This window comes from Scomber japonicus, chromosome 13 (assembly GCF_027409825.1).
Source record: "Scomber japonicus isolate fScoJap1 chromosome 13, fScoJap1.pri, whole genome shotgun sequence".
Classification (NCBI taxonomy): Eukaryota; Metazoa; Chordata; class Actinopteri; order Scombriformes; family Scombridae; genus Scomber; species Scomber japonicus.
Window position 1 is genome coordinate 18,502,157 of NC_070590.1, and position 15,159 is coordinate 18,517,315.

General features: G+C 42.3%; 1 protein-coding gene across 1 annotated transcript in view; it reads left to right on the plus strand.

Moving 5' to 3' along the window:
* dchs1b (dachsous cadherin-related 1b) overlaps positions 1-13,594 on the plus strand; it is an 80,816-nt gene extending 67,222 nt beyond the window's left edge. Inside the window, exons 12-29 of the mRNA XM_053331371.1 lie at positions 958-1,398; positions 1,572-1,867; positions 2,045-2,160; positions 4,189-4,428; positions 5,029-5,154; positions 5,288-5,497; positions 6,022-6,278; positions 6,447-6,653; positions 6,805-7,201; positions 7,333-7,446; positions 7,629-7,840; positions 7,981-8,132; positions 8,594-8,724; positions 8,934-9,220; positions 9,730-9,871; positions 10,032-10,203; positions 10,290-10,699; positions 10,811-13,594. Of these exons, the coding sequence (XP_053187346.1) occupies positions 958-1,398; positions 1,572-1,867; positions 2,045-2,160; positions 4,189-4,428; positions 5,029-5,154; positions 5,288-5,497; positions 6,022-6,278; positions 6,447-6,653; positions 6,805-7,201; positions 7,333-7,446; positions 7,629-7,840; positions 7,981-8,132; positions 8,594-8,724; positions 8,934-9,220; positions 9,730-9,871; positions 10,032-10,203; positions 10,290-10,699; positions 10,811-12,858 (5,958 nt within the window). The 3' untranslated portion in view covers positions 12,859-13,594. The remainder of the gene's footprint in view (positions 1-957; positions 1,399-1,571; positions 1,868-2,044; positions 2,161-4,188; positions 4,429-5,028; positions 5,155-5,287; positions 5,498-6,021; positions 6,279-6,446; positions 6,654-6,804; positions 7,202-7,332; positions 7,447-7,628; positions 7,841-7,980; positions 8,133-8,593; positions 8,725-8,933; positions 9,221-9,729; positions 9,872-10,031; positions 10,204-10,289; positions 10,700-10,810) is intronic.
* Positions 13,595-15,159: the final 1,565 nt, after the last annotated feature.

Below are 15,159 nucleotides of genomic sequence, written 5' to 3' on the forward strand. Positions count from 1 at the left end.
AAGATAATTAAAATGTAATTGAGCTGTAGTCCTGTCACACTACATGGAAATATTTGAGTCTTCAACACACAACAAATGCCAGTTAATGTCAAAATCACCCCTTTATTTTGTTTCATGGTGTGTTGTGAATATTTTCTAGTTAAAAAAACATTTTACACAGATTTGCACATCATCTTTAAAGTTGCAATAAACTGCAGCAGATCTTTGAAACTCCAAATTAGGGATGGTATGGGTATGGATTTTATGATGATGAAACCAGAACTTGTTCAAATCTGCTTATGTTTGCTATCTTCAGAGTTCTTTGATCTGTCCCATAACAATATTGAACGCTGAAGCTGTTGCTCAAAGTGGCGAAAGCCCCCCTGGCAGGTTTCCCATCTGCCAGAAGGCATCTGCCAGTTTTGTTTCCCGTCTGACCGGACTGGTGTATGGAGGTTGCACTTATTGCTTTGCATTATTTGAATTGGAATATTTGCAGTTTTTCTTCCCATCACACCCTCTATTATTTTATCACAGGTCACAAAACCTGCCTCTCATCTTGAAGCCAGGACGCCACAGTGTCAGGATATTTACTGGAAGAATTGTATATAATGTCTTCATGCACAATGAGAATGCCTGTGAGGGTTATTATAGTAATAACGACAAAACAGAAACAGACTACAGCCCAAGGCTATGTTTAGGGATGGGCAGGGGTGAGAGTTATATAGTTACATTGTCTGCACAATACCACAAGAAATCAGATCCAGTAACATGCACAGCACACCAAGTGCCTTGACACTTTTCTTGCATGCTTGGTTTAAATAATAATGTATATTGAAATGTTTGTTTCACTCTGTGAAACAAGGTCATTTTATTTTACTTATTCTAGTATTGGAAACTGAAACATGACAATTAGGTGAAAAAAGTTACAAAAAATGCCAAACTGAACCCATTTGACTCTGCTTTCCTCTTCTCCAGGTACTCGGATCCTCCAGGTCCAGCCCCAAACCCAACGTGCTCTCCATGACACTTAACACAGTTGAAGGGGCTGCTCCTGGCTCCATCATTGGCTTCGTTCGTCAACATGAGCAGCATGAGCCTGCTTTACTGGAAGGCCAGGTGACCTACCTGGTAGTTGGTGGGACAGACCGAGATGGGACTTTCATGGTGGACCGTTTAAGGGGTGATGTATACCTGGTACGCGAGCTGGACTATGAGAAGGGGTCAAGGTACACACTGAACATCGAGGTGTCTGACTTCTCTCAGGCATTTCCCAGCAGCCACCTGGTGCAGCTGGATATCAACGTGCAGGACAGCAATGATCATGCCCCCCATTTCATAGAAGACCCCATTACCATTGTGATCCCAGAGAACATAGAACCAGGCGCTTCGATATATACCTTCCAGGCTGTGGATCAGGTGTGAAACTGAGATTTTTCTCTTCTTAGCACGCAACTGATACTTCTTCATATTTGCTTTTAATTCATTCAATGAAATGTGTTTATTCCTATAAGTCAACACATGATTTTAAATTTCTTTCCTCATTTCACCAATATTTTCATGAATTCAGATTAACCTGTGTCTTTTTACAGGATGGTAGTGGACCCAACAGTGAGCTACATTACTCCATTGAGCATTACTGGCCCGACACCCCCGACCTCCTGACAATTGACCCCATCACTGGAGTCCTGACCCTGGGGCAGAAGTTAGATTGTGAGTCCACACCTTCTCTCTATCTTGTGGTGCGGGCCACAGACCAGGCGGTGGATCCTTCACAGCGGCGCTGGGGCTCAGTCACTGCCCGAGTGTTTGTGACAGATGAAAATGACAATGCTCCTGTCTTCAGTTCTCCACCTGCAGTCAGTGTAATGGAGGATCAGCCTGTAGGGTGGGTGTGAATTCCCTGTTTTTGGCACCATTCACATGCATTTCAGTCAGACTGCTTGCATTCATCAGACCACAATCAAAGAACTTCCAAGAGGCCCATTCAAATAAAATTTTAAGTCAGCATTTGCTTGAAATATCTGTTTTATATGACTTTCTTTTTTTCTATCTCTGTTGACAGCTTTGTGATTTTGTATGTGATGGCTCGAGATGAAGATGAAGGAGAAAATGGCAGAGTGTCATACAGAATCCAGGCAGGCAACAGTGCTGGTCGCTTCAGTCTGAACCCTAACAGTGGTATGCTGATTTTTATGGTTATACCGCATCTAAAAATATCATAATGTTACAATAATATAACCAAGGGTCCTGAGAGACTGGGGATTTCCCATAAATATCCAATTTTCACTCCATCAACAGATGATTAGAGTAAAATTCACCACATCATTTCCAGCGTTTACAGTCCTGCTTTGAATGATTTAACACAGCGGGAGTAGTATGTGCCCTTTTTGGAGGCATTCCATGATTGATAGATAATCAGCATCCCACCCATGGAAGCCCCCTGGATGAACAAAATTTTCCAGAAGACTGTAATTACCCACTAAACTGCTGCGTCTACAGGGTCTCAACTGCTAAAATACTCATAACCCTCAGAACCTTCTTTACTAGATGATCTTTCAATGCCTTCAGGCAATATTTCACTTGAATAATGCTTTGGTGTTCTTTACTTGATGGATTTGTTCATGGGAACCAATCTTTATTTGGGCTGGGGACATGAACAGCCTTTGAAACCTTATATATGTGTATGTGTAATCTCTTCATCATCGAAGCTGGGTGGCGTGGGCGTGCTCAGCTCTGGCTGAGATAGGATTAGAAACGTAAGACAGACACTTAATGCAGGTTCCAGATGGAAGTCTTTACTTCATTACTGTCAAGTGTCTGATGCATTAGCAGGGGTTGATTTTGCTTCTGGTGTGTTCCTCTGCCTATGTGGTGTTAAGCTTTTGGTTAGTGATAGCTGCAATAGCAGATTAGAATTATATTGCAAAGACGTTGACCAAACTGCCTGGCTAATATGGGGGGTATCTGATTGTCACCTATGAATTATATGTCTGCTCTGCCAACATGAGCTTTCTGCTATTTCACGCTACAGCTACTTTACTGCTGGTTTTATTAACCACTTGAAAGCTAATGTTTCTTATATGTTAATTTCTTCTCAAGTATCCTCAAAAGTAGACATTTTTTTCAATGCTCTTTGAGAACATTACATTTTATATTATATATCTACTTGTTTCTAAAGCTATGTGTCAGACTTACATATATTCAAGTAAAGTCCTCAAACGCTGACACCATTTTTATGGCTGCACTACTGCATTGAATGGAAAAAACAACTGTCATCCCCTTGAAATTCAGTATGACTTTTTGCATCTTTGGAAACCTTGAAATCTTGAATACAATGAAAATAAAATAAAACTCCTTGTGTTTGAGCAAAGCTAATCCAGAGAAAGTAATAGCACCCTTATCATACTGTGCTGTTAATACTGTATCATTAACACTGAATTGGCTACAGAGTAGGATGAACCAGTAAGTTGTTTGCATCTGTCTACATTCTGCCAAACTGGGAACAAGCAAAACCTCAGAGAAACTTCAGTCAACACACAATATGTTTGGCACGCTGTGGCACATATAAATTAGGCTTGTCTCTCAGGTACTGTATGCCAGATAAAGTTATAGAATAGTTCAGTACACACACAAACATTTCATATTTTCCCTCACTTTAGCTGACCCTCCTTGTAGTCGTCGTGATGACAGGGGTATGGGGTGTAGACATAAAAGGTAGGAGTAGGGTCCATAAAAGAGACTGTATCTATCTGAACCAACTCGATTAACATAACACACACACACACACACACACACGCACCCCCCCCCCCCCCCCCCCCGCTAATGTCCAGGTTGTAGTAGTACACGCTCATGTGCTTTACAATATGCACTCACAAGCTCTGCAGTAAACTGATTCAGGTTTGAAAGCATATTCAACATGAAACAATTGAATAGCTGGCATGAAGTGCTGTAACTGTGGTCACTAACTTAGTGTGGAAACTCTCATAAAGCAACGCTACAAAGGTTTCATTTTTACCGGTCCTCCAAGCATACAAATTCTGCCTCTCTCAGGTACACTGAACTACAAGTTCTCAAAAATAATCTAAACACATGCTTAGACACAAACACACACATTTCAAATGAATCCAAATAAGGAGATTTTACTGAAATAATCTAGGAGGGTTTTATAAAGATATCCTGCTCACTGAATCTTTTTCTCTCTTGTAGGCTCGTTCTCCATCCTTAAAGCCTTAGATCGAGAGGAACAGGACATCTTCAATCTGACCATTATAGCAGAGGATCATGGGACTCCTCAGCTTTCCACCTCTCAGGTGCTGTGTGTGCAAGTTATTGATGTGAATGATGAAGCTCCAGTGTTCCAGCGAGCAGAGTTTGAGGCCCAGGTGATTGAAAACCAAGGACCAGGAACCACAGTGCTAACAGTTACTGCCACTGATCAAGACCAAGGTTGGTTTAAATATGTGTAAATTCAGTACTGTAATTGGCTTTACTGGACTTACTGTGATTAAGAGTGATTAAAAATGTACGGATATATAGAATTCCAGAATTTTCAAAAGGGCCTTTTTATTTAGCAAATACATATACAATATATTAGTTGAGAAATCATTTGGTCCACACATGCCCTGCTTGATACTGTAACTCCATAAAATATTAAAGCAATGTCTATTGATTTCATGAGGACCTGCACATGCACATTTTAATTTATTTTTGCAAGTAATAAAGTCAAGAAGGGATGAAAGTAGGAATTCCAGATTATCAAGAGGGACGAAAAAGGTTGGAGAATGAAGCAATAGAGAGATGTAAATAGTTTTGAAAGACCAAATCACTTTAAGACACACTACAAGCACTGTTTCTAATGAAAATGTGTTGTTATAGCTACCATCCAGAGCCTTGTATGTCTGGAGCTTCCATTAGGATTTGATAGCTTTGTATTAAATTAAAGTACTGCCTTATTACATCGGATATAGGCTATTTGCTTTATTCATTTATTGTTTTTTGTGCCCAGTCTTTTATTGTTACACATGTCTGTATTGTGTTTCAATGCAGGTTCTAATGGCCAAGTGACATATGGAGGTGTGACAGAAGAAGGTTTCATCATCAACCCCGTGACAGGAGTCATCACCACCACCAAGGAACTAGACAGAGAACTACAGGACCACTACACACTAACTGGTACTACTATATCCATGGTTTTACACAAGTTTTTACTTCAATGATTTTATGCTGAATTCATCAGGTAAACCGTCTATATATTATAGATGACTACCTGATAGATTATAAACATAACAATGTATTTTCTCACCAGTGTATGCAAGGGATGGTGGGTTGCCTCCTAACTTTGCCAAGGCTGTAGTCCGTGTGGAGGTGCAGGATGTGAATGACAACACTCCAGTCTTTGCAAAGCCGTGGTATGGACTGGATGTGCCGGAAAACCAGGCTCCTGTAGAGCTCTGCTTTCTCAAGGCCACAGACCCTGACTCAGGTCTTGGTGGACAGCTGGAGTACAGGATCACTGGTGAGAATAATGTTGTGTGTTTAACCCATGTATTGCATTAGCATGGATTTAAAAAAGCAATTTACCACAATTGCTGTAATTGCTTGTTTCAGGGTGTGTCTGCTGTATAAATAAAAATATACTAGGAGACACAGTGGATTTTTAATTAAATAGTCAAGTTTACATTTACAGATTGCAGTGGATGGATTATTACTGTACAGGTGACACACAGTATGTATCGTGAATTTGTGATTGCCAATATGCGCATTCAAAGCAACTGTCAAGTCATCTGAAATTGTACTGACAGTTTTTGGATGAATAGATTTGGCCTTAACTTGTAGAGAGCGGAGACGTTTAGCATTGATCCCAGTCTTGCTCCTGACATTGTTCTGTTTTATTTAAAAAATAATACATTCCATCTACTTCTCTGTAGCACATTCAGACTTAAGTGCAGAGTTGGCACTTTCTCGCTTACTTTCAATACATAGTAGACTCTTGAATGTTTAAAGATTTTTCTTTGTTCCTCCTGAACGACTTCCATCCAGCTGGGGACCCTGATGGAGATTTCCACCTCCACACCAGCACAGGAGCCCTGTCCACCTCACGCGGCCTTGACAGGGAGACAAGAGCTGAATATACCCTGGAGGTGGTAGCCACAGACCGTGGCAGCCCAGCTCTCAGCAGTACAGTCACAGTGAAAGTCAAAGTGCTGGATGTCAATGACAACAGCCCTGTTTTCAGCAGCAGTAGCTACTCTGTGGATGTGTCAGAGGATGTTGCTGAGGGGTCAAAAGTTCTGGAGGTAAGCAGAAATGGAAACTAAGATTATCAGGAATTTTCCATCCCACATGCAGAACTGTCATTTTGCTTTGTCATTATAGGGTAACCATAAATCAGTAACTTTACCTGCTATCCTATAAGAACACCTTTGTTTTCATTTAATCATAAATATGTATTGATATATTTCCAGGTGTCAGCCACAGATTCTGATGAGGATCAGAATGGAAAGGTGCTGTATTTTCTCAGCCAAGAGGCTCACGGAGCATTCTCTGTGGATGAGAACACTGGTCGTATTACCACATCAGCACCTTTGGATCGGGAAAAATGGGCATCATACAGTTTTCAGGTGTTTGCTGTTGATCTTTCACCTGCTGCACCCAGGAACACCTCTGCTCAGGTAAATGAGGATCAATTGTTGCTTGAAAAAGTCTTTAATTTATGATTCACGTGTTGAATTTAGGAGATTATTTCTTTGTTGAGTTATGTTTTTATGATGATTGTTTGCAATAAACTTTACTCTTAACCCATCTGCAAATTCTCCTTTCTAGGTGACAGTCACTATCCTAGATGTGAACGACAACACTCCCTTCTTCATCCAGGATCCTCTAATCATTGAAGTTTCCAGCAGGCGGTCCCAGCGGGTTCTGGCCACCATGAAGGCTGAGGACAAAGACTTTGGAGCCAACGGCTCTGTGTTTTACCGTTTTGCCACCCCAGTAAAGGGCTTCAGCATCAATTCCCTGACTGGGGAGATACAGGCCACTGAGCCACTTGGAGATCTGACCCAGGCTCAGAGGACGCTGATTGTGGAGGCCATGGACCAGGGCAGCCCAGCCCAGTCTGCACAGGGGGTGGTGGTGATCTATGTGAAGGAGGTGGCGTACAACGGCATCCGCTTCTCTAGGAATGCCAGAGATGTCAGTATACAGGAGAATGCTGCAAAAGGTCAGACATTGATTCAGTACTATTAGGTAATATAATAATCATCTCAGTTCATGTGTGCCTTTATACACTTGGAGGATCTCTCTGCTGTCACAGTGAGGAATGATTTTCTCTGCTCTGCTTCCACAATTCAGGCACAGCTGTGGCTCAGGCTCAGGCTGAACACCCAGATGGCACACATAGGGATATCAGCTACAGCCTCTTCAGTGGGAACAGAAAGCAGGCCTTCAGCATCAGCTCTGCAACAGGTGAAACTCACAATAACTCAGTGGTTTTTTTTTAAATGATGTCCTACAAGATGTGAATTCTGGTCTGAATTACATATTGTTAAAAGGATTTAAAAAACAGCACACACACACATACTATTTCAATCACTCATTTAATAATCTACTGCTACTCCATTTTCCTTCTTTCTTTATCTGTTTACCAGGTGAAATCTGGGTGCTCAGCTCCTCTGGGCTGGACTTTGAAGACACTCCCAGACTCCGTCTAGTAGTGAAGGCTGAAACTGTGTCCTCCACATCTTTCATGGCTATCAACTTGATCCTGCAAGATGTCAATGACAATCTTCCTCGCTTCCAGCTTCAGAATTATGTGGCCTACATGAGAGAAGCACAGGGATATGAAATGCCTATCATAAAGGTATCATACAAATATAAGAACTGGACAGTAAACAATACAAACTCAAGCAGAGTTTAGGTCTACTGTATATTTGCTTAGTTAGAAATATCCCTTCATCCTTTTCACTTTCACTTTCTTTCCTCCCCTCCACCTTGTCCCAGGTGGTGGCTGAGGATGTGGACCAGGGCCAAAATGGTCAGGTGACCTACTCAATCCAGTCATCAGGCATGAGTGGCCTGTTCAAGATTGACCCAATGACAGGAAGCATCACCACAGCAGCCATCATGGACCGTGAGATCTTTACCCAGACCAAGTGAGAACAGATCTGCGGTTGAATAAAACTCACCAAGAACCTTTTAATGTGCATGTTTTGTGGATGGATATATATTTTGCCCATAATAACTGTTTGAGCCACTGCATGGCAGAGTATAGAAAAAGACCATTGCATGAAGGTAAATATGTATAGAAGAAAAACACATCGTGAATCATATTCACTCACCTAGTTTTGTTTTGATAGCTGGAAGTTGACATAGTTTGCTGACGATTCAAGTTCCAGTATAATCCAATATCTGCGTGCCAGATGTATCACATAGCAAAGCTGCAATTTCAAACTCTGTAAATCAACTGCTGTTCACCAAAACATTTTCATAACTTTTTGTGTGTTTCTTTTGTAATAATATGAGAATGTGTGACCAAAGGTAAAAAAAATAAAACAATGAATTTTCCTTCTAAAAATAGCATGATCTGAAAACTTATTTTTCTGTTCACCCACAGGCTGGTAGTTACAGCAACTGATAGAGGAAGTCCTCGATTGGCTGGTTCAGCTACATTGACAGTGATCATTGTGGACCAGAATGACAACAGTCCCACTATTCCCTTGCCCCAGGAAATTCGCATCCCAGAAAGTAAGTGGCTTTAATATTCTAAATTGTATGCAGCTAGTTTATAGTAATTTCTTAAATTTACAAAACCAGTACTTTGACCAGACAAACCATGTGCAAGTCTAAAGATGTGTAGTCGTGCATCATGAAACAGTATAACAACTACAAAAAACATTTTATCCAAAGGAAGTTAATTGCAACTAACAGGTTTTTGTTCATTCTCTTTTTATCAGATACACTGATTGGCACAGAGATTACCCTTGTTACAGGTAATGATGTCGACTCCAGTCCTGCCCTCTCCTACTCCTTGCAACTTGACCCAACATCTTTAGGCAAGTTTGGGATTCACCGCTATAGTGGAGGTGTGTCCCTCACTGCCTCTCTGGACTTTGAGGAGAAGACCTGGTACACCTTGACTGTCAGAGCCACAGACAGCCAGCATCAAACTGAGGCTAACATTACCATATTGGTGGAAGATATTAATGACAATACACCTACATTCACCCATGATCTCTATCAGGTAGGATTATCCCTAAATAAAGTTGATTTTAATTTGAAAAAAATGTATCAACTTTAAGCATGTTAAAAAACAAACAAAAACATTTTTTTGATGTCTTAATGCCTTTTTAAAGTTGATATGTGCTTAAATTTTCCTCAGAAATTATTGCTCTTAAGCAGACTACTTCTTCATTAAATAAATAAAAAACTGTACTTGTAAACATGTACAGTACACATACTATAAAACACACTCATGTACATTGCCAACAGGCACATATTGGGAGTGATAAAAGTTAACTGCCTAATATTGCCTGGGGAAAGGTTGTAGCGATGAGCCTATATAATATTTATTACTGTGTCTCAGGAAATGACCTCAACATTAGCGCAAACTCAGGAAAAACAGGAACTATGATATAAAATGCAATTTTCCCCTTTGTGAGTTTATTACAGTATTTATGTGCTTGGTTGTTGGCATATATGTTTCTTTTGCCCTGATGCTTAAGTGTTGAGATTAAAATGTTTGCACCCCAGGTAACTCTGCCTGAGCACACGCCACCGGGGAGTGCAGTTGTCACAGTAACAGCAACTGACAGGGACTCGGGAGAGAATGGGAAGATCACCTACAGAGTGATGTCATCAACTCAGGAGGGTTTCTACATTGACCCCAAAAATGGTAGACAACCTTGGCCTCCTCTGTGACACATTGTAGCTCACTACATCACTTTACAGTTACAATAATATGAAATAATGTGCTGTAATTATATGAGAATATTATTTGAAATGTAACTTTCACAGTAACTTTGAAGTAACTTCACCTTTCTTTCTGTATTAAGGAACCCTGTTCATCAATCACAGAGCAGAGTTTGACCGTGAACGTCCATCGGTCAGTATTGTCATTGAAGCTCGTGATGGAGGGTCGCCTTCGTTGTCCTCCCTCACTATTGTCCAAGTTCAAATCTCTGACGTCAATGACAATGCTCCCGTGTTTCATCAATCAGAGTACAGGTCAGTCTACATTAATTGGATTCTGGATCTATCATGGTGTAACCTCAATACTAGTCCTTACATATGTAATGTACTTTTGTCTGCAGGGCTACTGTTTCAGAGGACACCATCCCAGGGTCAACAGTTCTGACTTTTGAGGCCTTTGACAGCGACCTCTCTCGAGAAAACTGCGGCTTTGACTTTGCTATTGCCAATGGGAATGAAGGGAATGCGTTCCAGATTGAAAGCAGTGTACGATTCCTGGAGGGGCGGGGCTTCCAAACTGTCGGGACACTTCTGTTGGCTGAGGGGCTTGACTTTGAAACAAAGCCCCTTTACAACCTTACCGTGGTGGTATCAGACCGTGGTGTGCCGCAGAGGAGCTCTAATGTTGCTGCAGTGATTACCATTGGCGATGTGAATGATAACCCTCCAGTGTTCAGCAGAGCAGAATACACTGTGTCCCTGAGTGAGGGAGCTGCCGCTGGGACTGAGATCATACGACTAACTGCCACAGGTGGGCAAAAGTCTTCTATTATTTATGTCTCAGCTTTTCTCCCTTTCTCAATATTAATTTCTTACTTTGTCTCAAAATGTATTCACTGTACTGTTGTTGTCTTTTTGCCAGACCCAGACTCAACTCCCAATGCTGAGGTTCAATATACTATCAGCTCTGGTGACGAGGTTAACTTATTTGCTGTGGACCAGTGGACTGGAGCCTTGCGGCTTCAGCAAGCACTTGACCGTGAGCACCAGTCCACTCACACGGTCATCATCCAGGCTACAGACGGACAGGGTCACTTCGCACTAGCTCCAGTCATTGTCGAGGTCAAAGATGTGAATGACAATCATCCTTTCTTCCCTGTGGAAGTCTTGACAGCTAGTATCAGAGAAAACCAACCAGCCAATTCAGCTGTGACTGTTCTCCATGCCATAGACCACGACACAGGGGTCTTTGGCCAGCTTAAGTACTACATGGTGGAGCGGTCTGGGTTGGGAAAAGATAGCTTTGCTGTGGACCAGAACTCTGGAGAAATCAAAAGCAGACTTCCCTTTGACTTTGAGAAGATCAATTCCTTCAATTTTGTTGCATTGGCTGTAGATTCAGGAAACCACTCAGCCACTGTGACTGTACAGGTGTTTGTCACAGGTGAGGATGAATATGATCCACTTTTCACATCCTCTGAGTTCTCCTTTGAAGTTCCAGAGGGAGCCAAAAAAGGCCAGAGCATTGGTCATGTCCAGGCAAATGATGAGGATGAAGGTGTGGATGGCATTGTTCTCTATTCCCTTCCCACCAGCTCTCAATACTTTGATGTAAACAAAACCACTGGGGTGGTTTTCCTCAAGTTGGACGGTTCAGGTAGCAGTAGTAGCAGTGGGTCGGGTCGGACCAAACGGGAAGCCAGGCTGATGACGCTGGATGTGAGAGCTCACAGTCCTCTGGATACATCTCGCACCACCACAGCCCAGGTCACTATTGATGTCACCAACACCAACTTTGGCCTGGCCCCTGATGTCAACATTCTGCTGATTAGCATCATTGCTGTGTCCCTTGGTGTCATTGTATTGCTTGTCATCATGGCTGTGGTGGTGTTCGTAGTGAAGTCACGCAGAAGGAAGAAAGACCAGGATACAGGAAACAGAACTGCTGCCTCTGGAACTGCCCTGCAGAAGCTGGATGATTGCAGCTCAGGACGAGGGGGTGAGAGGATCTACCATCAGGCTTTACCAGGCTATGCTGGAGATCAGAGTGTTGCAGGTGGGGGTCCCTACACTAGAGGGGGTTCTCTGGATCCCTCTCACTCCAGTGGAAGAGGATCAGCTGAGGCTGCGGAGGACGATGAAATCAGGATGATAAACGAATACCCCCGTGTCGCCTCTATCACCTCGTCCATGCAGGAGCACATCTCAGCCAGGGGGCCAGATTCTGGCATTCAACAGGATGCTGACCAGCTCTCTGATATCTCCTGTGAGCCAGCAGCTTTGGAAGGCAGTACCTGGTTCAAAGGAAAGAAACTGGGGGGCAGTCTCAGTGGGACTTTGCTCTCTGGCCAGCTCCCAGTCTACAGAGATGAGGTAGGTGGGTACCTTGGAGTAGGCCGTGGCCTCAACATTTCCCTCCCCAAAGATTACGCCTTTCCCGAGGATGGAAAACCTTCAGTGGATGGTTCCCTCACAGCTATTGTTGCCAGTGATGAGGAGCTTCGTGGAAGCTATAACTGGGATTATCTGCTGAACTGGTGCCCTCAGTTCCAGCCTCTGGCTAACGTCTTTACAGAGATTGCAAGGCTGAAAGATGAAACAGCCCAGCAGAACCAGAACCCTCGCCAGCCCTTTCAGCCCAAGCCCAAAATGGATCCCAAACCAAGAATTGACCCTCCCCCACTCATCACATCAGTGGCTCACCCAGGAGCCATGTCAGTTCCCCCCAAGGTTCCTGTGATAGGACGGACATTCCCCCACTTGGCCTCACTCCGCAGGTCCCCTATCAGTCATGAGGGCTCCATTTCATCAGCAGCAATGTCCCCAAGCTTCTCTCCCTCTCTGTCTCCGCTGGCGGCTCGATCTCCAGCTGTTTCTCCTTTTGGAGTCAACCAAGGGCCCTCAGCATCCATGATCAGCACCAGGGAGCCCTCGCTGGACCAGAGTCCGGATCATGAGATGAGAATATGATGGCAAAATTAGAAAACTATAAAAGGTAGAACTGTAAGACAGACAACCTAAATAAAGCATGATAGACCACTTGTTCTTCATCATGGAATGAAAAAAAGTAAGTGGAGGTGTCAGTTGTACTGTCATTCTCAAAAAATATGGTTTTATCGTAAGAATGAAGGTGTTTGGACAATAAACACACCCACAAAACGTTCTTAATCGTCTCCTGTTAGAATATTTGCATTCTTTAAAGAACCTCCATTGGTCGCCAGTGTTGTATTAATACACAAAGGTGGAACATGTGCCTGGGTTGACAGGACCAGCCCACCCCCCCCATGTCCACAGTGACGCAGGTCTCGATGAACTGATCAGGGTGAAAAGGTCTGCATTTATCAGGCCCTGCAGTCAGAGATCCCTTAGTGTGTAGATAGATAAATGTGTAGTTCTCATGTTACCTCGCTGGCTGGCCAGAGAGCTAAGGACCTTGTTCCTCTCTTTGTGTCTGTGGACATTTTTACACTCCAGTATTATCATCTAGTGGCTGCTTTTAAAATGGCCCTTGGACCTGTGTGTGAATCCCATGGACAGACTGAAGGTGTGTGTTCATAAAGACGCTGATTCATTGAATTGCCTATGCATCACACAGTGGAACAGCAATGGAGATTATTGTTTTTCTCACCCATTCAGATGACACATCTTTTGATTTCTTTTATTTTTATATATTTTTATATAAAATTATGATTTCAGACCCAGAAATGCCATTATTCCACATGGAGAGGTTATTGTGTTTGTGTATTTGCATATATGTATATTTGTATGTATGCAGGCTACGCTATGTACTGTATGTATGTGTCTCCTAGGTTTTTAGAGACTCTTGTGACAGTTCTTATGTGAGTGAGAGGGAGACTTTTGTGTTTTTAGCATTATTTATATGAAAAGAGGACTTGCTGCCACATTTCGACAGTAGGAAACCAAGTGCAGCTCACACTATGCTGTGTTGTTACCTTAAAAGTTTTCTTTTTTTTTGTCAAAATGTAGATCATCCCAAATCCAAAACAACAACTGGATGAAAACCTGTGATTAATCTGAATGCCTGCTTCTCCAGCAGTTCAGCACTCTGTTGTGGCATGCAGCTATGCGCAACAGCACACTCCCTTTGTTATTCAGGGATAACTGAATTTGCTGATCACCTCTGTGTCTTTGAAAGAAAAGTGCTTCCGAAAGTCTACTACACCTGTTGTTAAATTAAATGCATTTTACTGTGAAGTTGTTCATCTCAGCACAAGGGAAATATCATGCAACAAACAGGCTGGGGTTCTCCTAGGAAAGTGTCATACCTTGGCGAATGTAGCACATGAGCCAGACAAGTGAGAAGCAAAAGCCTGAATGCATTAGCCCTGATGAATGTACAAGGATTTAGCAACCAGTACAGTATTTATTTTTCATGTTACCTCTGTGTTCCATGCATTGTATTTCTATGATTCACATATTTTAAGATTGTTACCGACATGATGAGGTGTTTTCAGGTTCAATGTGTTTAACTCATCATCTGTACCTAATTTCTTTTCTCTCATTGTTCATATCCACTTTTAGCAACGTGCTAGTGTGTAGCAAGAGGCAAAAGGCTTTCAGTTTCTTTCTCTCTCATCCATATGCATTTTAACGGCCTGTTTTTAATCTTTTGAGGTAGCTGCAGTGATTGGATGTCCTCTTGTTTTCAAGAGATGACTTCTACCTCTGTTCTTTGTTCAACATAACCATACAAATCGCCTCATGCAAAGCTGGCAGTAGGTTCAGCAAAAAGCTACACATGCTATGAGCCTAATTCCAGCACAACATGCTCCCAACTCACAATCATTCTGTCTCAGAAACATTTTCATGTTGGAGGACCTCCATTTGGAGTTCAGTTTGAGATGCCTGCCAGTGACTGATCATTGGAGCAATGGCAGAAAAAAAGAGCTGTACATGTATTTAAAGCAAATAATAAATTCCTACTGATCTGTTTTGACAAACTGGAGTCAGACTTCATCTTTTCCAGACTTGGATGGAAGAACTGAAAAGTAATTAAAGTCAACAGTGTCCCAGTTTGTATGGGTTGTGAATGGTAATTGTGAAGAGCCGGAGATAAATTCATTCATTTAGGAGAAGGTTATTACTAAAGGGAGGGGCAAGCTTGGCTTTGGGCTGAATCTCAGTGGACCTTAGGAGAACAGAGGGCCAGGAGACTGAGCTGTATTTTCATTATGGTCACCATCTGTCCCACAATAACAGCAGATATTCCCCTGTAGATATAAGAAAACAGTAGCTTAACATATTACTACA